Raw genomic sequence first — 27,951 nt, 5'->3', positions numbered from 1 at the left:
GCATAAATTACTGGTCTGAACTCTGATTACTTGAAATAAACAAAGGTTTTGACAGATTTGCATAAACTACTGGTCTGAACTATGAGTACTTAAGGAAAGGATACGTGATTTGCATGCCTTCCTAGTCCTAATCTTATTAATCATAAAGGATAACGGTTACATGAACATCAATGTACGAAACATTTCCAGCGGAAAATCTAATAAAGGAATAAAAAACAGTGCTTAAAAGAACTCGCATATAGTTTTGCTACAGTGAACGTTTTCTGAGTATTGACAGCAATTACATATATGAGAAATGGAAGTTTGCAAATAATTAGATATGGAAAATATTGTTATACGATAATTCAAATAAATAAATGCTTAAAATAGCAATGTAATTTAAATTCATCTCAGGAACATATATTTACACTTAAAGCTAGCTTCTAATTCAAATTTTATCAACCATTTTCTACATAAAAAAATGATTGTACCAAGTCAGTAGTATAACAGTTAATTTCCATTCGTTTGATGTGTTTGAGCTTTTGATTTTCCATTTGATTGGCGACTTTTTGTTTAAAATTCCCTCGGAGTTTTTTGTTATTTTTTTTTTTTTCTAGGTTCGCCGGTTAACTATAAAGGTCTATGTGCTTACCAGTGTAATAAGCAAGATAGAGCATACATATATGAGGGAAGACATGGTGGAGATATTGTACATTTCAGTAGTGATGATCCGACGATAGCAATAGTGACAACTAATGATGGAAAAATAAAACTGAGAAATGAATGCTTTACTAGGCAGGGACCTTTTATTGTAATGAGGTAATCTTTGTCTCTTAAATAAAATTTAAAAAAAAAGATGTGGTATGATTGCCAATGAGACAACTATCCTAAAAAGACCAAAATGACACAAACATTAACAATTATATGTCACCGTACGGCCTTCGACAATGAGCAAAGCCCATACCGCATATAGTCAGCTATAAAAGGCCCCGATAAGACAATGTAAAACAATTCAAGCGAGAAAACTAACGGCCTTATTTATGTAAAAAAAAATGAACGAAAAACAAATATGTAACACATAAACAAACGACAACCACTGAAATACAGGCTCCTGACTTGGGACAGGCACATACATAAATAATGTGGCGGGGTTAAACATCCCAACCCTCCCCTAACCTGGGACAGTGTTATAACAAAACAACAAAAGAACGAACTATAAAAATCAGTTGAAAAAGGCTTAACTCATCAGATAGACAAAAATACAAGTGGACGTGGCCGGGTAAGAATAAGCATTCAGTAGCTTATTTTTTCTCTCAAAAACAGGCACAGGAATAAGTCTTAACTTTTAAACTGAAAAACGCTTCACTCGTCTTCAAATTTTTCAATATTCGTTTTATTCTATATACTTTCAAAAAAATACACATTTCTCCACTTTTATATTAAGAATAAAGGATTTCAAAATGTTAGAAATGTTTATACCCTATTTATACCCTTTTTATACCCCGTTTATTTGCTAGTATATGTCCAGTTTCCGGGGAAAAAAAGAAAGCAAGTTTGCTTTACTGAAGAGTTTGGTTGATCTTGCTAATTGAAGTATTGAAAAAGTACTAAAATTCACAAGAAACATATTTACAAGAAGAATTGTACTTTTCAATGAAAGTAGTGCAACACTACTTGCAGTTTACTCATCTAATCATCGGTTGTCAATTTGAAATTCATACGTCTTAAAACCCAATGAAAAAGACATGCATCATATCAAAAAGTAAAATAATTAAAATATCGAAAAGAAAGAAGAAAGTACCTAAGTCAACTAAAAAATTAAACGCTCAAACAAGAATGGATCTACATATTTTTCTTTATCTAAGGAAGATAACCAATTCAAAGAATAAGAACAATGTTCACTCTTACATAAACATGTGAATTTCATCACATTGTTATCGAACTAATAACCCTACTAAAGATGGATACATATCTGTCAAATTTAATTAAAATAATTCAGATTTAGTTGTTTAAATCAACATGATCAATCATTATACACACCCCACCTTTTCCCCCTGAATTTGAACTTATAATTGCCGAAATAATTTTATTCTCTCTCTTCTTTGCAATTAGACAGGAAATTCCGGGCAATGAAACACATTCATTATACGCATGCAGAAAAGATGCGAACTATGATGCAAACAACGACATCAGAATACTTCATTTTAGTCCCTGGAGTAAGTAAATCAATGATTATATAAAAATAACATCTATTCATTTTGCTAATAATTGTTATGATTAAATATTTATTAAACATATGTAACAGACACTTTTTAAATTTGTGTAAATCTTAATAAATGCATTGATGCAAAAAAACGAAGAACACATCTAGAACGATGCGTAGCCAATGTAGATTATTTTTAATATGAAATTTTGAGCGATAATAATGACTGCCAACGAACGTTCCAAATTTTGGCATACAGTAACCAGTGGCATATGAGTTATTGTTGTATTGATTGGAAAACTAAACTAATTGGTATTAAAATACACAAGATTTAAAAAATGTTCCGTATGATATTAAAAATATCTGTTAACATATTCATACTATTTTTGAAGTCTAGATTTTAGGTATTCTCGTTGTTTATATTCCTAATAACGTGTTACGTTATTCCTTAATTTGTCTTTGTAAATTATTACTGCTGCTGTTTGGTCCATTTTTGGCAATATCCATTTGATGTGGCTCGGTTTTTATACATTCCATCATTGTGTTGTTGTGCTATGGTAATGTTAGTATTCTGAATAAGATTACTTGACAACTTTGACTAATGTACCCTATACTTGACATTTTAAGCTATTATGACTATATAAAAAAGAAGATGTGGTATGATTGCCAATGACACAACTCTCCAAAAGAGACCAAAATGACATAATAATTACCTTAAAGGTCACCGAACAGCCTTCAACATTGAGCAAAGCTCGTACCCCATAGTCAGCTTTAAAAGGCACCTAAATGTTAAACAATTCTAACGAGAAAACTAACGGCTTTATTTCTGTAAACAAGAGTGCACATGCTGAAATGTTTTGCCTTCTTTACTAATCATTGATATTATGTTGATTGCCCTAAATGTAGAGCTTTATCACAACTGTCACATTAACCAAGAAAACTAAACATTGACCAATGAACCGTGAAAATGAGGTCGAGGTCAAATGAACGATGCCAGTCAGGTATGTACAGCTAAACATTCCTCCGTACAACAAATATAGTTTACCTATTGCTTATAGTTTAAGAAAAACAGACAAAAACACAAATACCTAACACAGAGTAATGAACCATGAACATGAGGTCAAGGTCATATAAAACCTGCGCGAATGACATATAAATCATGAAATATTTCCATTCAACAAATATAGTTGACCTATTGCATACAGTATTTAAAAAAAAAAAGACCAAAACTCAAAAACGAAACTTTGACCACTGAACCATGAGAATGAAGTAAAGGTCAGATGCCACCTGCCAGTTGGACATGTTCACCTTACAGTCCTTCCACACTACGAATATACTAGACCTATTGCTTATATAATCTGATATATTGACCTGACCACCAAAACGTCACCTTATTCACTGATCCATTAGATAAGGGCGATGTCAAGTGAAAACTGTCTGACGAGCATGAGGCCTTGCAAGGTATGCACATACCAAATGTAATGATCATATTACTTATAATAAGAGAGAAATTAACATAGCTAAAAATCTTCAAGTTTTTTTCAAGTACTTACTGAACCATAAAAATGATGTCAAGGACATTAGACATAGGACTGACGGAAACTTCGGAACATGAGGCATCCATATACAAAGTATGAAGCATCCATGTCTCCCACCTTCTAAAATATAAGGCTTTTAATAAGTTAGCTAACGCCACCGGATCACTACCCCTCCGTCGAGCTTTCTGCGACAAAAATCAAACGCTCGACAAAAATGAACAAAAAACAATTATGTAGCATAGATAAACGACAACCACTGAATTACAGGCTCCTGACTTGGGACAGGCACATGCACAGAGAATGTGGCGGGGTTAAACATGTGAGCGGGATCCCAACCCTCCCTCTATTTTCCTCTAGATGGGATTTAGTGTATAGACGTCTTAAACAGTAACAGGAAAACAAGACCTTGTTCAATGTGAAGATGCAGGTATCGACATTTGTCTGTTTGTTTTGTTCACACATCGTTGTCAATAATGTTGTCATTTGTTATAAATTTCCCGTTAACAAAAGTTTAAATTTTGGAAAAACTAAGGATTTTTCTTATTCCAGGCATAGATTTCCTTAGCCGTTTTTGCACAACGTTTTGGAATTTTGGATCCTCAATGCTCTTCAACTTTGTAATTGTTTGGCTAAATAAATATTTTGATATGAGCGTCGCTGATGAGTCTTATGTAGACGAAACGCGCGTCTGGCGTATTAAATTATAATCCTGGTACCTTTGATAGCTATCAAGAAAATGGAAGTAAATGCGACTATTCTGCAAGTGAGAGGCATAGCTAGTTTTAAAACAAGGTTTAATACACCATTTCCATATTCGAAAATACCTGTACTAAGTCAGAAACATAACAGTTGTTTGATGAGTATGAGCATTTTAATTTGTCATTTGTTTAGGGACTTTTATTGAGATTTTTTCTAGGAGTATTTTTTGTTATTTTATTTTTTTCTTCCATGATTACGAATTTTTTTTACAGGAGTACTATGTAACTACCCAACGATATGTGATGTGTGCATTGGCGTTGACTTTCAAGCGACACGTGCATTAATAGGTAATACAGTAATGTTTATAGAATACAAATTTGTGAGATGAAATTAACAGAAAATCATGAATAATTCGGCATTGTAATTAAAGAGTTTACATGTACAGTAATGTATATGTAAAAAAATATTGTGAAACACATTGGCCAGAAACACCTCCTGCTAGCAATGATAATTAACATGTAATGCAAACAACAACCAGTGAAATGTGGATTGGACAGAAATACGTGTTTTCACTCCATTTATCTGTAAAACACTGACACTAACTATCAACTAATAACTTAGTATAAAACAAAAGTAGCCCCTTTATCGTATTGAACATCAGATAAAAGAACTCTGCAATGGATTTGATTTCGTCCCAAGTTGATAAAGTTGCAAACAATATCATTTTTGTTGAACGTAAATTCTATATTCGTGTGCTCCGAAAGGGAACGATATTTATTCTAAAACCAGTTGTTGGCATATTACGGGTTAGGTTTGTATCGTTCAATTGTTGGTTAAAAAATACAAAGTTCTTTAAAGGATCGTGGTCAATTATCATATGATGACAATATGATCTTTCGATCAGTTTAGTTGAGGTCTGGATTTGGCATGTCAGTGAGTATTATGTAATGATTGTATTTTAAAATTTATTTAGAGGTATGGGGGATGTGACCAAATAACAGATCTTGATTACGCCGCATTTATACACGTATCCCAAGCCTTTTCAACAAATTAAGGCAGATTATATATCGGCTACAATTTAACGAAGTAGAAATTCTAAAGGCTTATTATTGTTTAATTGCAGATGTTCAAATCGGTAAGTTTTAATATTTTTCTCTGAAATGAGGCTTCATGAGTTATTGCTTGGAAATTTGTTTCACAAAAAAATGACAACTTAAATCGATTGCACGTAAACTGAATTGTGGAAGACTAAACATTAAGTTCAGTCATACATTTTTTGTGAAAGTCATTCCTGCATGGTGGTTTCTGATACCTTTAAAGTTATGTCTCCTTTTAGCTAAGCCATTGAAACAATATAGATCTTAATCTCAGTGGCAAATGGTTCATATATATTCAGGACAAGACGAAATCAATAATTAATTACAAAAAATGCAAAGTAGGCCGTTTACTTTGATTGTTACTAGACCGGAGAGCTTAATGATACTGTAAGATCAGATTAGAATGAATCTTTGTCTTGTAACAGTATCATATAAATCACTCAAAGAACATTCGAATCCAGAGCGCTTATCTGTTTTGGCTTACCATTAAATTCATTAATCTGTTATATCCTATTCGAGATTTTTTTAAACTTACTACAACGCCTTTACTTATACATAAGGTAAGCAACGAAAAGTAAACATATTTTTTTTTATCAGATTCTATTTTTTTATCAGATTCTATTTTTTTTTATCAGATTCTATTTTTTTTTTTTTTTATCTGAAATGGAAGTTAAAAATGTCTTGTTTTAAATAATCCGTCTTGCGTATCTCCAAATTGTTATCAATACTCTCTTTTTTCGTGGCGTGCTTTTAAAGGTCTTTACTCCAACCTGACGTAGCTGCTTATTTGTACATTACCAATTGACAAACGAACTCCTTTCTATAACTATTAGAAATCTAAAAAAAAATACCCATATTTCAATAAACTATAAAATAAATTGCGTTATGATTACTAATGAGACAATCCTTCACAAGTGACCAAATGACACAGAAATTAACAACTGTGAGTCACCGTACTGCCTCCCACAATGACAAAAGTCCATACCGCAATGTCAGCAATAAAAGACCTCAACATGATAACTGTTAAACAATTCAAACGAGGAAAGTCACTATTTTATGTACCAAAAAAAGAACGAGGAACAAATATGTAATCCAAATATGCCAATATGCATGGAACAATTATTTATCTGTATTGTATATATCAAATCTTCGCAGGCATACCTATTGTTGAATTGATTGTATACCATAGTTAGTTATACTTCCTGTTTTTTTATAGATGATTGCGGAAAAGGTAAGTAAATTATTTTTATGCTATGGATAATATCAAATAATATGATTCAAAAAGAAAAATGACAAAAAAAAACGAACTTCCAGGAAAATTCTAACCGAAAAGTTTCTAAAAATATTTGTCTTATAAATACTTTATCAACAATAATGCAAACATCTAAGAAGAAACTTTTTTATAATGCATTCATTTGCCATTTTCAACATATGAAAATGCTTGTACCAAGTCTTTAATATAGCTGTTGTTTTCCATTGGTTTATTTATTTTATTGTGCCATTTGAAATTTGCTTTGAGTTCGCTACATTAGTTATTCTACTTCATACTCGAATTTAAAAACCTGAAACCATGGTTATTTTTTTATTAATTAGTAAAAAAAACCAAAAACAATACCTAACTCCGAGAAAATATTTAAACGGAATGTCCCTAAGAAACTGGATCAAACACTTAAAACGAATGGTTAACAACTGTCACATACCTGCCTTATCAAATACATATTAATTTTTATTTTGATTTTACCTCAAGATCTTTTTTATATTTAATGTTTATATTTATATATCTCTAAATTAAAAGTCTAAACACACTGCATTTAAAAAAAATACATATCAGCGATCAAACAAATACATTACTGTACAGCAGTTTTGCTTGTAGTGTTTTATTTGAACATGATCGTTCCCTAACTTGGGACAGTGGCGTAATCTTCGTTTGTCTCTTCTACATTATTTTTTAAATGAACAGAACAAATTGCTGCATTCCGGTTGAGATGTCTGGTTTGTTAAATAATGTTTGTACATGATTTGAAATATCGCTTAAACTATGCAAAGAGTTAACAGCAATTATCAAAAATTACAAACAAAACACACAATCAAACACCGACGTATCATAAAAAAAGAACAACAAATGGCATATTTGGTTTTGATGTTATATTTGTTATTCTCATCGGATGTTTTCAAATGCTAAGTCTGTTTCTGTGTGTTTTAATGTTGTGTCATTGTTCTCCTCTTATATTTAATGCCTTTCCCTCAGTTTTAGTTTGTAACCCCAATTTTGTTTTTTGTCCATAGATTTACGAGTTTTGAACAGCGGTATACTACTGTTGCCTTTATAGATATTAAGCATAATGAAAAGTACATATACGCAGTCTACTTACTGTATCCTTAGTTCATTATTTAAACAGATTTAACAATAAAAAGTAGTTTTTAACGATATAGAAAAATTGTTTATATTCCAGTGACGAAGCCGGGTAAGTAACAAATATTGATATGTATTTTACATATTTGAAACTCTTCAAAAGAATCTTTTTCATTTAAACTATATTTTTGAGTTATTTTTATATCTTCTAAGATATTGTTTGATGAGCCCTGTTCTCTATACAGTTCTTAGGAATGTAAATATAGTCAGGTACAGGTCGATGAAATGACAAATAAACAGACAATAAAACTTCTGATCAATGCAGTTTAGTAGGAACAAGTAAATGAGTAAACATGCATTTGGTTTACTTTTTTTACTTGGAAGGAAACACATTTGATTCAGCCAAAAAATAATATATCAATTAAGTCCCATTTCCGTTGTAGTAAAGAGGCAATTATTATTGTATTTTTTCGATATATGTCTAAATCTCATGAATCCATTTTGAAAATACAAATCAAGGTTGAAATAGATTGGAGTTATTAAACAACGTTTTTGTTTTTGTTTTGCACCCGATTGAGAATTGATTATTTTATTGTCTAGTTGTCTGAGATAGACGAGATTGGATAGTTGAATTTAACTGGTGTATTTCCTAAATTATAGGGCTTCAAATAGGGTAAGAAACAAAACGCAAAAAATAGAAGGACTAGTCAAAGCATAACTATTTAAAATGAGATGCATTTCAAATAACCTTAAAGTAATTAACAGCAATTAATTGCCCATGTTTATATTGTTATGCCCCAATTACGATAGTACAGGGGCATTATGTTTTCTGGTCGGTGCTTCCGTTAGGTCGCCCGTCCGTGTGTCCGTTCGCCCCACTTCAGGTTAAAGTTTTTGGTCAAGGTAGTTTTTGATGAAGCTGAAGTCCAATCAACTTAAAACTTAGTACACTTGATGCTTATGATATGATATTTCTAATTTTAAAGCCAAATTAGACTTTTTGCTCCGATTTCACGGTCACTTAATCTAGAAATGAAAGTGGCAGTTTCAGGATAAAGTTTTTTGGTCACGGTAGTTTTTGATGAAGCTGAAGTCTAATCAACTTGAAACTTAATATCTTGTTGCTTATGATCTTTCTAATTTTCAAGCCAAATTAGAGTTTTGATCCCATTTGACGGTCTACCGAACACAGAAAATGAAAGTGAGAGTTTCAGGTTAAAGTTTTTGGTCAAGGTAGTTTTTGATGAAGTTGAAGACCAAACAATTTGAAACTTAGTACACATTTTCACTATATGATATGATCTTTCTAATTCTAATGCCAAATTAGATTTTTAACCCAATTGAACGGTCCATTGAACATTGAAAATGATAGTGCGAGTGGGGCATCTGTGTACTAAGGACACATTCTTGTTTCCTTATATTTTAATAGACTGACACTTGTGAAACCTGAATTCAAAAAACAACCACTGCATACGCAATGAGTTTCCTCTTACATAAATGTTTCAAAGAACTATTATAAGATTGTTTTTATGATATCTATAAACAGTAGTGATCTACTTTTCAATTTCTTTTCATTTGTGGTACCCACAATGTTTGGCACATTTTCGTAATGATTGTCGAATAAAGGGACATTGTTTTGTCTGCAACTGAATTTAAAGAACATTTATCTTCAAGTATAAGAGGTAAATCTGTAAGAAATTAAGAGCTATCTACTGGTTTGGACTTATAATTTACTTTGATATGTCTATGAAACGACACAACTTATATTTATAGAGTATCGTTGATCATCTTAACGTGGTAGATTTTCTTGCTTGAAAATTGGTACCGTTGATTTTATTGAGCCTGTACGTCTAAAGCGAGAAATGCAATCGAATTGAGATTACCAATGATAATCTGTTTATCGCTATTTTACCTATAACGACGTTGTCAATTTCATGTAAATAAACTCATAATATATACCAGGACTTAAATTTGTATATACGCCAGACGCGCGCTTCGTCTTAATAAGACTCATCAGTGAAGCTCGAATCCAAAAAAGTTAAAAAGGCCAAATAAAGTACGAAGTTGAAGAGCTTTGAGGACCAAAATTCTTAATGTGTTGCCTAAATTTCACCAGCAACGCCATGCCTTAGTTTATAGCGATAATTTTCCATCTCAAGCGAGTAGCATGATATGATAAATTGTGCACCAAAAAAGCGTTAAATATATATGTCTGATTATCGTACAGTACAGAGTAAACAAACATACAGAACTCGAAGAAATTCGAAGTGGAAAGTCCCTATACAAATTGCAAAATTTAAAGTTTTTACATATCCAACGGATGGAAAACAACTGTCATGTTCCTAAATTTGTACAGGCATTTCTTTATGTAGAAAATGGTGAAATAAAACTGGTTTCATAGATAAACCTCTCATGTGTATAAAAGTCGCATAGCATTGAATTGACAATGTCCGAACAAAACAAACACACATGAAATTAAAATGTCAAATATAAAAGTTAACCAGTCAACATTGTATTCTAATGTAACTCACTATAATATATATTCTTTATTTCAAAAGCAATATAAATATATCAACAAAGAAAACCGAAATTGCATAAATACAAACCACCTTAGAAAAAGAGAAAAGAAATTAATACACACAATTGTCTATAGCACTATAACACAATGACTCGAAGTTTAAGTACTGAGTCATGCCGAAAGGATATTACCAAACATAGACTATACAATAATTGACAAAGACAAATAAAGAACGCTATATCACGTATTTTAGATGATAAACAACGTCATTATTTATAATGTATACTTCAAGACCATTATGTATTATTTGTGAAGTTGAAGTTAAAACGATATAAAACAGGTCGATACACCTATTGAAAATATGAATGTGTACTTGTAAAATTGGGATGTAACATACCTATGGTATTCCCTGTTACTAAGCAAGGGCAAGTACAGTGTTCCTGTGACGGTCCACCAAAATATGTCGACGGTTTTTGTTGTGAGTAAAGCAGTGGTTCTTTAGAAGACTTTGGAATAAATAAAACTATGTTTAATCTGAAATAAAATTCTATTTTCTGCATTAATCTGTCCTTTTATCTGCTATTCGTGGTAAGCATTCGGTAATTCCTTACAAACAGATTGACGACAAACTGACGGACTGGTTAATAGTTAAAAAGGCATCCTCTTTCCCAAAAAAATAATTCGTACCTTGGGGTATTACAAATGGATAGGTATAGCCATTTAGGAACAATTACTCAAATTAGCAGTAAATTGACGATTAGGGTCATGTTTTATTAATTTTTATTTCCATTTTTAGTGTTTTTATGAATAATAAAATGAGAACATTTGCCTTACCTTTAAAAATGCCACTATTGTACTTAAAAAGGAGTCTTTAGACAATCGAAGTTGTTCGTAGCTCTTTGGCTGCTTCATCTTTACAATTTTCCAAAACATTGCCAAATATGCAAAACTGTAACTTGTCATTTAAGGAACATAACTTCAATAAGAAGTAAAGTGCACGTGTACATTTCGTTATCTCATGATTGTATCTATCTTGTGAATAATTTTGCATGTGTAGATATTTTTTTCCACTGTAATAAAAAATACCCGACAAAAATTCGACAAAAATGGCTAATATCGTACTCTAAAAGACGACAAGTTTTTCATAAATTGCAGATTTTGGTTCCTTCTTATAACAACATTGTCGAAATGATAAGTGCAATAGCAAAATTTTTTATTGTTTTTATGAATAATATATGAGAACATTTGCCAAAACTTAAAAAATGCCACTATCATACTTAAAAAGGAGTCTTTCGTAGCTCTTTGGCTGCTTAATCTTTACAATTTTCCAAAACATTGCCAAATATGCAAAACTGTAACTTGTCATTTAAGGAACAAAAATGGGTAATATCGTACTCTAAAAGACGCCGAATTATTCATAAATTGCAGATTTTGGTTCCTTCTAATTACAACATTGTCGTAATGATAAGTGCAATTGCAAAAACAAAAACAAAATTGAATGGGTGAAAATAAATTATTCTTTAAATGGCAATTACTTTTTTTCTAGACAGGTGAGAGATCAAATAAACAGTCAAACTAATTAGGCAAAATCTAACTGATAATTCTATTGCAAAAACAATCCAAAATTAACCAAAATAAAAAAAAAACATATCTGCGAAACACATTATACAAAACTAAAGACTGAGAAACACAACCCCTAAAAGCCGGGGTGATCACAAGTGCCACTAGAATGTCAACAAATCCTACTGTTTATGCTGCACCGCGGTAATAAGTCTCACATAAGAGATAAAACGTTTGTGAAAGTAACATACATACATCTCGTATTTACTTTTCATGTTCCAATGTATATTATTCGTATATAACTTAAATTTTTAGGAAGAACAATTACATTCATGTACGTACGCATACATACAGTTTTCTTTGTCTGTGGTATTCAAGAACCCAGAAAAATCTGAAAATTTAACCAATTTTACAGTTTTGACTGACAAACCCATGTTTACCTAGTATTCTTTCATTTTATTTTATAAATGCCATCGGAGAAAAAAACCGTGATATGTCGGAAATGGATTGTTCCATTACAGATTTCATGAAACATGTCGTCAACGAAAGTAAACACCAAAGTGAAAAGATGTACATATTTCGAAATAGTTAAAGTCTTTGAATTATCTTCCTAAATACTTTTATAAAATTTTAAATATTTGACTTTCTGCTAAGATTTTATGGTAATATAACATGATTTTACGACCTAGTAAAGTATTTGAAAAAAGAGAAAAAAAGGTTCAAAACAAATAATTTAAGACAAATAGGAAGTAACAATTAGTTTTTAATATATCTTAATGTTGTTTACTTTTTGCGTTTTGTTTATTTATTGTTTTCCTTAATTAAAACAATTATCATTCAAATTTAATATTACCATATTTTTAACTTTACCCTTTAAGTTTTGCATTTTCTAAGAGACACATGTGATTTAAAATAAAAATTAACTACCCATTGTTTGCATAAAAAACTGCTTAAGTACCTGCTATTACTTTCAGTCAGGTAATTACAATCACACACCATGATCATCCCTTTTCTGTGACTTTGCGACAAATTACATTTTTAGTTATGAGTACCTCGTATATATATGCGTACTCTTCCGGTACCTCTGATAATCACAGGTTGTTTGTATTGTTGATTGTGTTCATCGTTTAGTTTTTAATGTATAGTTTTGCCTATTATGTCGGTTTGTTCTGTTCACATCATCGTTGTCAATAGATTGGAATTTTATGTGACTGTCATACAAATGAGTGGTTAATGATAGCTAGCTATATAACCATGTTCTATTCACTATATCCCTATATGCCGGTACCAAGTCAGGAATATGACAGTTGGTTTTTTTTTCTTCGATTTGTTGATTTGAATATGATATTTACTTAGGACTTAAGTTTAAAACTTTCTTCGGAGTTCGGTATTTTTATAATTTTACATATTTGTAGACTGTTGTTTTTGTCTTTAATTTGTCGTGTTTCGTTTTTTTTTGTCATGGTTTTGTCTCGCTTTAACGAATGTATAACGTTGTTCCTTTTTGTCATTTTTTAAACGCCTGTAATTACTTTTTCCTTAAAAATTTAAATGACTGCCCTTTATTCATTGTCCCAACGACAGGAAAATTGCAAGTGATGACCCCTTTTCAATTTTTTGGAACGAAAGTCCATATTTGCCTATTATACCTCTTTCCGTCAGGATAATTACAGAAATCAAACCGTTACCATTATTTCCGTCAGAAACGTACCTTTAACAAACTGTTGTTTTTTTAACTGATTAATGGTTATTCAGGTTTCCTCTAATTCGGACTACATCACTCTAATGAAGAGCAGTAACAGAAACTAATATTTTTATTAAATAGTTTATAACAAAACTCAACACGTTACTAGCTATCACACTGTTATAAAATTCATTGGAAAAAATCAGCACAGTTCATTTACGTGGGATACCAGTATTTCTTTACATTTAAAGCTGTCAAATTCATGTTCCCCGATTTGAATCAAATTCTCATATTTGATTTAAAATATACTAAAACGTTTATCTCTTTGGTTTTCTCACACATTGTTGCCAATAAAATGTATTTCTTTGCGACTGTCCAAATTATAAAAAGTCTTAAAATAAACAATTTACGATGTATGGACTCTATTAGATTTTTCTAGGTCTGTTTGATTTCATATTTTATATGTTTATATTTCCGGTATTTACCTTTTCTAAATAGCTGAACACACCTAGCTTATGTGATGTCCATCTTTTGCTTAGTGGTTGAATTTAAGGTAACATAAAGATGAATTTTATGAATTCATTTTATCTGCATTTTAATTGAGATGTCACGAAAAACAAACGACCTTCCTGAAAAGAGTGATTCATTTTTTAGGTGTATTTGTAAATCCTTTTAATAGCCATTTGAAATATACATTCCATCCCCAAATCTCCTGTTATACGCAATTTGTCCACTCTCTGCAGTTAAGTTAAAAAATGGTCCGCAAACTGCGTGTTTAAAATTTGAAAATTTAGCTGTTTCGATGTTTACAATGAAAATATGCACCTAGTGTTTTGCTAAATGTTGCGCTATCAAATTGTATGTTTTTTTTCACCATAGTGAATTTTAATTCTGGTTGATATATTAAAACTCTATATATTCAGTGTAATTGTGGATACGAATGAAACTATTTTCGCATCTAGACAAAGGACATTGAATTATGTTAATGATACAAAGTCATGTAATTATTCTACAAAATGTACAATGCATTTTTTTTATTTGATATATAATTGTTGTAGTTTGCAGCTGGTACAGTACAAGTGCACCAAAATACAATATTTGCGTAATATCAAGACAAATTTATAAGAAAAAAAACATAAACGTCAAGTTATAAATTAAACCTCAATATATTCGATACATTTTCCTATATATACAGAGTTATATAAGCCAACATTTACAGTCAATTTCAAACGATTTGATTTTGAATTATTGCTTCATTTATTCATTTGTTTTACCTACGTACTAAATTGATAACAACGAATACACTTTTCTTTCCTGCTGTTTTTAAACGGATGAAAAATAACGTCTCCCCTTGAATCAGATTGTTTTGTATATGCCATGTTCATAGCTACTATTAAAAATTGTGGTTACTTTTTAGTCCCCAAATGCAAGGTTTTGAGATATATTCGTAAAGAAATATCACATTTTAATGAATGTTATATTTTCAATACGGTCATGTATTTACTAAAGACCAAACCATCATAAACTTGTCAAGTCTGTTATTTTTATCTCTACTAATTGGGGATTGATTGTGTTAGTTGTGCAATATTTCACAAGAACAAAAAACAAAACTAATTCTATAAAAGTAAAAATCAGTGTATGTATAGTCGGTACAATAAGTTCTTGACATAAGATATACACATTTTTTTTATTTGTTGAAAGCTTTTGATTACCGATGCTTGATTCACGAAGGATTGTTCATCATCTTGTCCCCGTCTTGACGACCTTCAACAAGAATAAAAACAAGCTACCATTATACTTCAACTGATATCTTTCAATTGAATAATTAAAAAAGATACATTGTCACTTACATGTAGAAATTGACATGACGGGTCGGTTGTAATAACAAATTTTACGACACAAGGATTGATCTTAACTTTCCATGTGTAAACCTTTTATTTCTTTGTATCAACTATGCAGCATCCCCCGTATATGGTGTATATATCTCAGTTGATATTATATTCACGAGAGTGTGTTTCCTATCCACATTTTCAAGGTTTGTTGCTAACAACAAAACTCACGAGATGGTTGTGACCGTTATGACACACCTGTTGCACAGATTACAATATTCAGAACTACAATCCTTTCTTTTTTTTCTCAATTAATATTTCACCGAATGGGATATATCACTATATTTGTACTAGCGATGCCAATACTATGTTTGCCATATGTGGAGCAAGAACTGTTTCGCCCTCCAGTTTCATCCCGTTTTATGGTAGGGTTCGTATTGCTTAGCTTTCAGTTTTCTAAGCAGTGCTTTAATTTGTACACGTGTTCGTCTTGTTATCGTTTTGTGAGCTTTACCATGGTGTTTTAATTTTTTCATCGATTTGTCAGTTTTGAAATATGTCCTATTGGTATCTTTCGCCTCTTTTGCGCCAATCAGTATTCCTCACTTCGATTTGCACTACAAATGATATCATAATAACGCCACAGTTAAAAATTTCAGTTCGACCAACAGTACAGGTAAGGGGCATAAATGATAGTTTCGTTCTTTACTATTTAAATTTAAATTAAAAATATAAAGCTGGAAATATTTACAAATAAAGTTACATATAGTTTTCTTTTATTAACATTACGCCATTGATTTGCAAAAAGTTTTCTTCAACAAGGGATATAATTCGGGTTAAATTGTAATTCTAGAATTTGATTCTAAACTAATTTAAAATCATTTGTTTAGACCATTTGTTTAGACCATAGACTATAAAATGTATTGCTAAAAATATACTCTATACTGTAAAATATAAACAAAAAAAACACCTAAATGTTGACGTCTTTGTCAGATAAACTATCATTCATAATTACGTGTTATGTTAACGTCTTTGAACACAAAGTTGAAGGTTTTTTTTAAATTTTTTAACCAGCTGTATGTCACTTATGTATTTTTTACACAGTGCTTGATCCCAATTATCGTCACATTTATCTAGTATGCCTGTTTTGGTTGTTCACCAATCTTGTCAAGATAACAAAACTGTGAACAATTGTCATACTGGTGGATGGTTAAGATAGCTATAAACCAGGTATAACCCATCATTTTCTTCTGGATGTATCTATACAGTCCGGAATATTACAGATGTTGCATTGAAGACGTCACGGTCGCACGGTAAGGTATATGGGCTGATAAAAAAGTGACGTCAGCCAATTGGAAGACGCGTTACATCAAAAATTTATTTATTGAGGAATATTACAGATGTTTTCCATATTCGTCCCGTTTGTTTATACAGTCTAACGTTGGATTTTATAAATTTTATGAATTTATCTTGGAGTTCTGTATTTTGTTAATTTTTTTTTTTTTTAGTTTTTAAAATTTTATGATTTTTTTAAATATTTTTCTGCATTTTTCATAAAAATGTCTCCCGCAACTTCATGTTGTAAGTATTTCCCATATGCAGTTAAAATATACCACTGTTAATATTTACAAAGTATTTTTTTATAAGTATTTATAAAGTTAAAATTCACAAAAGTGTTGGCTTGGCTCCGATCAGCACTATCTTAAATGTTCTTATATGCATGCTAAGTCGCCTTAACTAATCAACTTGAAATAGTTTGTGAAGACACTGGTCTATGTGGTTTATTTTCTAATGAAACTGACTTCTATCTTCATTTTGTTATGATAATGACTATCGTCCATGTCAAAGACGTACTTTGAAAATAAAGCTAATCGCTGTTAAATTGACCGAAATTTTAAAGTCAATTCTTTAAATCGTTATTAACAGGATTAATGTAATAACTTGATTATATTTGTTACAATTTTCCGACAGATTTCTAGTATACCCTCTTGATTATTAGTAAAACTTGCATATTTTATTAAATAATTGTCGATTCAATAAAATGTGTTTCAAACATATGCACATGGAACATGTTTTTTTTTATTTGTCTACATCTGTTGCAGAACATAATGAAATGAACAAATTTATGCATCAATATGTTTTCCTCTAGATGCATAGAGTGGTAGTAGATTTATTTCAATCCTTTCTGCTCATAATGACGTGTTTTCAACTAATAGCTGTATTTTCGCTGAGTTGGTGTTCACTAATTAAAGCAGGTACGCATATTTACATTTTACCAATCTAGCACCAATATACTAACATATTGAGGCCCCATTCTGTTGTGAAAAATTCATTCGCCATTTCATTTTGCCCTTTTTTTAATATGAATAAATATGAAACAAGGTACTTGACAATATTAGCTTTGGTGTTACTACGCGCACGCATCATACTGTACCAGTATATTCAATCTTCTTCTATGATTTTCTATCTAGTTTATTGACTCTATCCACTGCTGTTGCTATAATAAAAAAAAAATTATCTATGTACAAGTGTGGACACAGATTAGTGTGGATAGTATGTTTGAATTTTTGACAGTGTTTGCTTGAATTGGGTTCTATATATATTAAACTGTTGCACAATCAATGACAATGACAGCTAACCTGAACCAAACACTAAACATAAGCACTATTGTTTATTTAATACTTTGTTTCAATGTTCAAGACTTTCATGGGGGAGATACTAATCGCTTTGATTAACAAAATTAATGATTCAAATGATGAAATGTGTTCTACACATTTGGTTTGGATATATATGTAGCTAGGAGATGAACACATTTAGTTCATTTTTTCATGATGTAATTTTTGCTATATACTAGTATACCTATTGAAGATACAAGATCTTATCACTGTATTTTAATAAAGTATTAAATTTTAAATTTTAAAGCTTTAACTGACAACAATATTGACATTATGTCATTTCAAGTTATGCTCACTGTGTATGCAATGTTATTCCAACTTCATATAATCACAAAAAAACTTTTCCAATGAATATATTACCTTAGCTGTATTTGACACATTTTTGGGGAATTTTGGGTCCTAAATGCTCTCGAACTCTATACTTGTTTGTCTTTTTAATTGTTTTCATATAAGCGTCACTGATGAGTCTAATGAAGACGAAACGCGAGTCTGGCGTATTGAATTATAATCCTGGTACCTTAGATAACTATTCATGTAATCACACATTCTTGACTAGGTTAAATGTGGTCTTTAATCGCATTTTCTAATTTTATGCTGCTTCCAGTTTTGACTTATTTTTCTTTATCTCTTACATTGATGTGTTATATCCTAATGAGTTTACTATGATGAGTTTTACTATGATAAGTTTAAAATCATAAGAAACGAGTGACCGGTGAAAAATAATGTTCTTCCAATTCTTGAACCAATGCATACAAACATCATAAACTTAGTCTTCTGTGCTCGAATTTATCATTTTTTTCGTGTAAATTTCGTATAATTGTAAATTTTTTTTTCAATCGGTCAGTGTTGTTGTGAAAATATGGCAGGTAATTAAAGTTCGTGTTTTGAATCCGAAGTTTAACGATTGTCACCTGTTTGTCAACAATTGACGAAAAATAAACAAAAAAGCATGGAAATTGAGCACGTGTTTAACATGTAAATTCAGATAATAGATTATTTTAAGGACATCCATGCGTATTGTGGTCACCGGATTTTTACGAGGTGGGTCACACTGAGGTCACCTTGCATACGGAAAATATGTCGGGGGAATTGCTTGCTGGAAGGAAGCTATTCAAATAAAGTAAACTTCTTCTAAATATGAATAAATTAAAGATTTTTTCTTCAGAAAAAAGTATATGTACATAAGTTTTATAATGAAAACTATCCATTGAGTTATAAAAATCATATGCATTATTTTCTTTGATTTGAGGTTTCTTATGACTTTAACATTTTGATTTTTACTATAATGAGTCTTACTCTACAATGAATGTACTTATGTCTGGAATTTTACCTGTTATTACGTTAATTTCTAGTTTCAATTAAATAAATAAAAACATTCTAGAGAAAATAACTGAACAAAAATTCCAACCAAATATCAAATTGCTGGGATTATAAAAAAATGGGTCAATTAAAACAGTTAAACAAATAGATACGAGTGTTGTTTTTTTCTCAAAAAGATTTTTAACCCTAATTCTTTTCACATTAATGACCGTTTTCAATGCCACATTTACAAAAACTGCTGCCGGTAAATGAAACAAAAACTAACTTATTATTCGTTGAATTTGAAACACAACACTGAAGACTGGAAAGGTCATTATAATGTACCAAATATTATAAAGTAAGCGAAAACATTATCAAATCATTCTAAATTAAATACCGGTAATTGTTTAATGTTTTATATAGCAAATCCAATCAAATATTTATCCGATGCACTTTTATTTCCACTCATTCCTAGGTTCACCGGTAAACTATAAAGGTATGTGTGCTTTCTCGTGTAACAAGCAAGATAGATCCTACCTTAGAGAAGGTGAAGAAGGTGGTGATTTTACACATTTCAGCAGTGAAGACCCGACGTTATTGATAGCGACCAATAATGGAACAGTTAAAAGAATAAATGAATGTTATATTAGACAAGGACATTTTCTTGCAGTGAGGTAAGTATTTGATGTCTTTGTCTCTCTCACTCAAGAAGCAGCATAATACGTATTGACATTTCAATTTTTTGATTGATTTGGGCGCGGATCGACCTACAACTTATCGCAATAGGAGAGAGACTGTTTCGACGATACTATTCAATGAACTTCATGTATGGTGATGTAATAATTTAGGAACAATTAAGCTTAAGTTGCATATCTATGGCGGAAAAAAAGATAACGACTTCAAACAAAAAACCGTTTCTTTACGGTAAGCATTGACTTAAAATAAATTTCACGCTGTTATCGAATAAATGACTCTAATTACCCTTAAAAATCGAATGACAAACTAAACACATTATCATACAATTCCATTTCAATAATTATTTATCACCAAAATCAACCACAAAAATATAAAAAAAAGCAAAAAACAATTAAAATATGTTTAAACCTATATCAACCGAAACATTTCTCGTTGTTTTTATCCCCAGGGTATCACCAGCCCGGTAGTCAGCACGTATTTGTTGACAAGAATAATCATTAATATGATCATAATTGTAACTTAACTGTTTTTCGAAATACTTCGGATTTTCTAACCCAGGAAATAAAAAATAGCTGAGTTGTATTTCGGAATACAATTATTCTCTTTTTTTAGTTTTATCCAAGCGTCAGTGCAGACAAAATGATTGTCTAGCTTACAAAACGTTTAACCTGAGTTCATTGTTATTACATGTATTAGACAGGAGATTCCCGGTAATGACACACATTCGTTATATGCATGTAGAAAAGATGCCTTCCATAATCCAAGCAACGATATTCGAATCCTTCATATGAGTCCTTTCAGTAAGTAGATGAATGCCAATTTAACATGATCACAATTTGGTTAGTTGTACTATTTAATATTTATAAAGCATCTGTGAAAGGTACTATAATATGTGACTCATATATATCCCTACCAACATAAGAAATCTCTAGTCTTTGTTAGTCCAATATTTTGTTTTAAATTTTGGTTCATTTAAGTGTACCGCTGTTTCATGAGGCGTCCATTTCATTGAACTGCTAGTAATTATGAATTATAGTTGGAATCTCAACGATATTGATTTTTTTCGGTTGACTCGGTACATGTAAAGATAACCAATGATTATATGTTTATCGCTAATTTACCAATGACGACGTTTTTAATTTCATAGAAAATGGCACGTGCCCTCCTAGCGATTATTTTTCACATTACTGTACCGTGTTGAGAGAGGAAATATTATAAGTCAGTACTTACATAAAATAGCGATAACATATATAATTGTTTTGCCCGCCTCCGGGTGCAGCATAATATCGTTGAGTTTAATACCATTGGTGGCTAATGCAGTTTTCTGCTCTATTGTCGGATTATTGTCTTTTTGTCTCATTAAAGTTTTCAATTTTCTATTTATGATGCAAACCAAAGAGGAAAAAAGTGTTAAGATATGCAGACTATTATTCCATGAATATTTACAATTATTTCTCTATGATTATTTGCAGAAGTGTTTCCAAACAACCCAACATTATGTGATGTGTGCATTGGCATTGACCTCCAAGAGACACGGGCATTAATAGGTATTACAGTAACGTAAATTACAAACAACCTGGTTAAAACACTGATAACAGGCGCCATTATACGGTATAAAGTAAAGCGTCACATGCAACAATAGCGAAATAAATGAGTACGAGCACTTGCTATCACTCGTCATTTGAATTGCATTTCATATATGATTAGCCTAAGTTTTGAGTTGATATTGTAAGCATAATGTTTTGCAAAGAAACTTGTGTAAATTTTAAAACCATAATATGCTGAACTTGTATATATATATATATATATATAACGCAATCATAGGTTTGAACGTAGTTTTCAATTTAGACTCGTATCTATATATATATATATATACTTATTATTATCTTGCTTTTCCTGGATCGTCTTGGTGTATTCTTATGAATGTTTTAATAACAATTCCTCATATACATGACTTCAAAACTAACGTTTATGCGCTTATACAAGAAACTTAGACAAAAAGAAGAAAACCTCGAATCAAAGATTGATTGCAGTTGTTCAATTGCTAAAATGTAACATACCGTAATCTATAAATATTATTGTTAAATTGTAGATATAGCAGTCGGTAAGTTGTAACTTGTTACTCTTATCGACTATATGTATTCATGTTTGCATTGTTGTTTGTGACATATTATAGATTGTATCTCATTTTAGCCTCACCAATTTAATGACAGTTATTTTCAGTCGCAAACATTTCATGTATAGTCAGGACGAGACCACATTAACCATGTTAACAATCAACTGTATGTCGTTTGGAATGCTACTGTAGGTCGAGGAGTGTATACTATAATATCAGATCGAGGGAAAAAAGTTAATACTCCAACATAACGCTTACTCGTACATCTGCAATATGTGTATGCACTGAAAAGTAGATAGGTTTTCCTTTCAGAATTTGTATCTAAATTTAAAAAAATACTTTCTCCTTGAGTACCACAATGTTGTTACAAATAATCACATGGGGTCAAATTCAAGGTTCCAATTCCACAATTCCTATCTTACATAAATACATTTCACCTACTGCCAAACTAACGCCCTTATTTAAAACAGAAGTCTGGAGACAATCGTATTTCTATCTCTTAGTCAACACTTTGGGTATTCGAAAATTTATCTGTAATGTATATATCAAACTTTCGCACAAAGTTCGCTTGTTCAATTGGTTGTAAGTCATAATCGACGTCATCACTGTATTTTTACAACATATTTTGTTTTAGTTGAATGTGCAATTGGTAAGTAAATTTCATTTTTGTCATCTGCTTTGGGTAACATTTTTAAGTATGTGAATTAATATGTTCTGCAAACTAGGGGAATTTTTATTTTTTATTAAAGATTTTGGTTGATAAAAGTTTGTCAACAACTTACCCAACATCTAAGAACATCTATTCTTATATGCATTGACAGGAAAACTTTTCAACAAAATACTACAATAAATCCGGATTTAAAAAGAAATATTTCGACAGATAATATATTTTTTATTATACTTCATGTCAAAATGCCAAACATTGGTTAATGAGAAGGAGATAATGTACTCTACCCGTGACAAATACTCTATATTCCTTCACGGAGACGCTTGATCAAGTGAGCTTAACTACATGCCAACAGTTGATTGGTACAAGACGACATAGTTTATTACTTTTAGTTAAAAGATTGGCAGACAGTAATAACAAATGTGTGAGAGGGTGATAGAGAAGACATGCAACACTTTAAGAATTTTTGGTGCTCAATGCTCTCCATCTTCGTACTTTGTTTGGCCTTTTATACATTTTTTATTCGAGCGTCACTGATGAGTCTTTTGTATACCATGTATACTAAACGCGCGTCTGGCGTAATTATAATATTTTAATAGTGGTATCTATAGTGAGTTTATTTACACATAAAAAAACGGTGTCAATCTTGTGTTTGTCTCAGTAGACAATGTTTTCTCGTGGTAACAATCTGCTTAATCACCCTCTAAACTAAGTGTCCTTTATATATCAATAATATTTTGATTCTACTTATGAAAGGAAATTATAAGTCAGTACTTATGTAAAACAGCGATAACATATAATATTGTTGTGCCCGCCTCCGGGTGCTTAACCAAGTGTCCTTTATATATCAATAATATTTTGATTTCTACTTCAAAATGTCCTTGAATTTTAAATTTTGATGTCACTTTATCTCTAATTTTTCTCAGTCGTAAAATACTTTAGGTTTTACTTCATGTCCAATGATCAAACATATACATTTTAGATTTTTTGCTTGAAGTCTTTTTTTTTACATAAACATATCGAATTTATTGTTCCGCATGTGGAGCAGGATCTGCTTACCCTTACGGAGCACAAGAGATCACCCCTAGTTTTTAAATGGGGTTAGTGTTGCTTATTCCTTTATTTTCTATGTTGTGTGTGCTATTGTTGTCTGTTTGTTTTCATTAAGGCCATGGCGTTTATTTTCGATTTATGAGTTTGACTTTTCCTTTGGTATCTCTCGTCCCTCTTTTATACAATCATTGTTGTCATCAGGTATTTTTCTCTGATTAGACTAAATAATGGTCGACATTTTGATTTTGCACTATATGAGATAAAATTTGCATTTTATACCATCTTCCTTCCTCACTCGGTTGTATGGATTTAAAATACTTATTTCAAACAAACGAACTTATGAAATTGATACGTTTTTCAGGCGTAAAAAGGGAAGCTTCCCGTTTACATTTGAAAATTTCAAAAAGAATCTTTATTCAATAAAAATCTCATTTTGTAAATTAAGCTTTTTGTAAAAAGATAACAATTACAAATTGTTGCATTTAAGGTTAGTATTATGTTTTGATGAATGAAGTCATACATGTTTTAGAAAAATTCGTATACTTTACAAAGGGATTACAGTGACTACATAAAGCATTGTACAGCACAACAGACAAGACAAACCATCAAACGCCAACTTATCTTAAACAAAAAGCACATGGAAAATATAACAAGCGTAATATTATATTTATCCATTCTCGTCCTTTAAATTTGAAAATTTACATATCGTATCATACTTGATGCAGAGGAAGAATCTATATTAAATAAAGAAAAGCAACTTTTTAATGAAATAAAAATGTTACTTACATTTCAGTGAAGAAACCGGGTATGTAAAAACTAACAATTTTCATTTTTAAAATTTGGCCGTTATTCCACCAATATAATATGAAGACACTTAAAACTGTCTTCAATTTATCTACATTTTATCTCCGATGTTGCTTGATCATTGCCATCAGTTTTCAATTAAATATTAATTTTATAAACGTAGACAAATAAACGTCGATGAGATACCTACTTAATAGTGCAGTAGTACGGTGACCTATACTTGTTAATGTCTATGTAATTTAATCTCTTGTGGAGAGTTGTCTCATTGGTAATCATACATCATCTTGGTTTTTATATAATAGATAAAATGTAAATAAAAGAGGGATACAACAGTCAACATTGTGTTATCATCTTAATCACTATAAAAATAAACAACTTTATCAACATAGTAAAACAAAATGGCATACAGACTCAGAAAAAAAGAAAGGCAAGAATACACAAAATGGCCATACCAATGTAAAACAATAACGAGATGTATAAATACAGAGCTACGCAAAAAAGGATAATGCCAAAAATGGACAGTAAAGGATAATAATTTACAAAGACAAATAAAAGAACACTAGTACTATATATATCACACGTGATTAAGATGATTAAGCACGTCAGTTCATAGAATCTATACTTCAAGACCATCATCATCATGTATTATTTGTGAAGTTGATACGGAATAAATCATGTCGATACTATAGATAATATGAGTGTATATTTGTAGAAGTAGGATGTAACATACCCTTGGTATGTCCTGTAACAATGAAAGGACAGGTACAGTGTACATGTGAAGGTCTTCCTAAATATGACGACGGTTTATGTTGTGATAGAAGCGGTAGTTCTTAAAAATGAAGACTTGGCAATGAATACACAAATAATGTTTAATTTAAAATAAATTATTTTCATTGTCAATCTGTTCTTTTATTTGCAATTAGATATGCATTTTTTTATTTGGCGTCTGGAAATGAATTTGACTAAGGCATAGACAGACGATTAACGGGTCGATTACAATTACGATAATGTCTCACTTGTTTATAGACTTGTTTATTTTTGTAAATAGTAGTAAATATATTTCTGACCATTTTTTATGTTACTTTCAGTACTTTAACAAGTATGGTTTTAAAAGGTTAACAACGCAAAAAGTTGATTAAAAATAATAATTTAAGAAAGGAAAACTTTTTTATGAGTCTATCGACAGTTACGATACTTCCGGTTGCAGAATATTTATAATATTTCAAGATGATTACAAGGTACGCAGCAAAGAGTGCAAAATGTCACCATAGAGCACACGCTTCCATCAGGATTCAATTGATAATGTTGGTCAGGGTAATTTATTTTTCAGATCATATTGGTTTGCAACAAAACAGACAAAAACAAAAACATAAATACAAAAATTGTTAATTAAGGAACAACAACTTCTTAAAGTTGCATTTTTGTAAATATTCACAATGCAATTTCCCATAGGAACTCCATTTACGGCTAAAACTGTACCACTTTTACTATGAAGTTTTAAAAAAAATCGTATCCTAGAATTGAAAGTTCAATTGCACCACAATTTTTTTCAAAGGTCAAAATATAGGGTCGTGCGGCATTTTCAACGTTTATATGCCCTGAACTTCTCTGAGTTTAAATTTACACTAATGTTCTTAACTACCCCTACCTCGAATGAAAGGTTACCACAGATTTCAATGTAAACAATATACATGTGTTCAACATTCCCAAGTTTTGTCTCTGCGATATGGAACACAGAGAGCATATATTAACTGAAAACCATTATGTAAACAAAATTAATTTTCTATGAATATTCAATTACTCCCCAAAAGAGGCGTGTTTTTAAGAACAGCTGTATTTACAAAGTGTAACCATCAAGAAGATATAAGATAATAACCAAAATGCAAACAAAATATGTAAGGGCGTCAAAAGGAAGCGAAAAGTATCAAAAAGCTATTCAAACTCACAAGTCAAAACTAACGTGACAACTACAAGTAAAATACCAGAAGACCAAGAGACAAACAATAGTATTCAAAACCTCAACACAGAAAACTAAAGTCTGAGCAGCAAGGAACCTGCCAAAATTTTTTTAAATTATCTCTGATTCTCGGTAAAGAAAAACAGATCCTGCTCAAATGTGCCACACTAGACGTTGTATATGTAAGTACTTACCCGGTTATAGGTATAACTCGGTAGGCAACTTCGAGAAAAAGGACGAGTTTTGGTTATGACTCGCATACACCCGTCGTCATTTGTGAAACACATATTAAAAAACAATAAAACAGCTGGCGATGGCGTCCACAAATATATTTGAAGAAAAGATTTTGACTACATTATTTGAAATTCTTGGTGCAATAGTTTCTTTTTAAGCAGCAACCTTTCATCAAAGAAATAATGATAGGAACACTAAGCCCTAAAATATCGAATCAACTGGGGGATATATCATCTATATGCAGGAGCTGCTGGAATTGGACATACATGTCTATACTCAGGCGCTAAATGAATTTAAATGCTAGATAGGAAAGGAAAGTTTACCATCGGGAAGCCAAAATTATCTCTACTGTAGAAAAGGTTGTTTTCAACCGACCCTCATTGTAATTTTTCACATGTTATTCGCGATATTCAAGATATCCTTTATTTCAAGTTCGATATGATATTAGCATTCTACAAATACATAATAATTATATGTATATAGGCAAACGAAAGCTTTATTATTGTAGAGCCTAGGTGGTCGTGTTGTCTAGCGGAACTGCTACAGTGCAGGCGATTTGGTGTCACGATATCACAGTAGCATGGGTTCGAATCCCGGCAAGGGAAGAACCAAAAATTTGCGCAAGCAAATTTACAGATCTAACATTGTTTAGACGATTTGTATATACATTATATACACAGCCATGTATCACCATCCTTGATGGCGATCCGATGGATACATCTGTTGTAGGGTTGTCACTGACTCAGACGTACTTATGAACATAATTATTTTCTGTGACTGTGTCTTACATTAATTTGCAGGATCCTTTACTATAGATAATTTAGCTGATCTGTAACAATAACATCTTCATGCCTTATATATCATGTACTGTAGTACGCCGCTAGATTAAAACTGACGTGGAAAGGTAACACATGGCGGCGAAAGCTCTTTTTTTTTGAGAGCCCAGGTGGTCGTGTGGTCTAGCGGGACGGCTGCAGTGCAGGCGATTTG

At 31.2% G+C, this 27,951-nt stretch overlaps 1 protein-coding gene across 1 annotated transcript; it reads left to right on the top strand.

Annotated features, from left to right (window-relative positions):
• The first annotated feature begins 81 nt into the window (after nt 1-81).
• On the top strand, nt 82-22,903 carry LOC134684682 (uncharacterized). Its single transcript, XM_063543986.1, has 10 exons — nt 82-85; nt 597-798; nt 2,092-2,195; nt 4,692-4,766; nt 6,733-6,747; nt 19,910-20,108; nt 20,827-20,930; nt 21,603-21,677; nt 22,223-22,234; nt 22,881-22,903. Exons 1-10 carry the CDS (start codon nt 82-84, stop codon nt 22,901-22,903), a joined length of 813 nt encoding a protein of 270 aa, XP_063400056.1.
• The last annotated feature ends 5,048 nt before the right edge of the window (nt 22,904-27,951 follow it).

The sequence above is a fragment of the Mytilus trossulus genome, chromosome 9 (assembly GCF_036588685.1).
Source record: "Mytilus trossulus isolate FHL-02 chromosome 9, PNRI_Mtr1.1.1.hap1, whole genome shotgun sequence".
NCBI lineage: Eukaryota > Metazoa > Mollusca > Bivalvia > Mytilida > Mytilidae > Mytilus > Mytilus trossulus.
The sequence above is the reverse complement of the archived record's forward strand: the minus strand, read 5'-3'. Positions and strand labels throughout refer to the sequence as shown.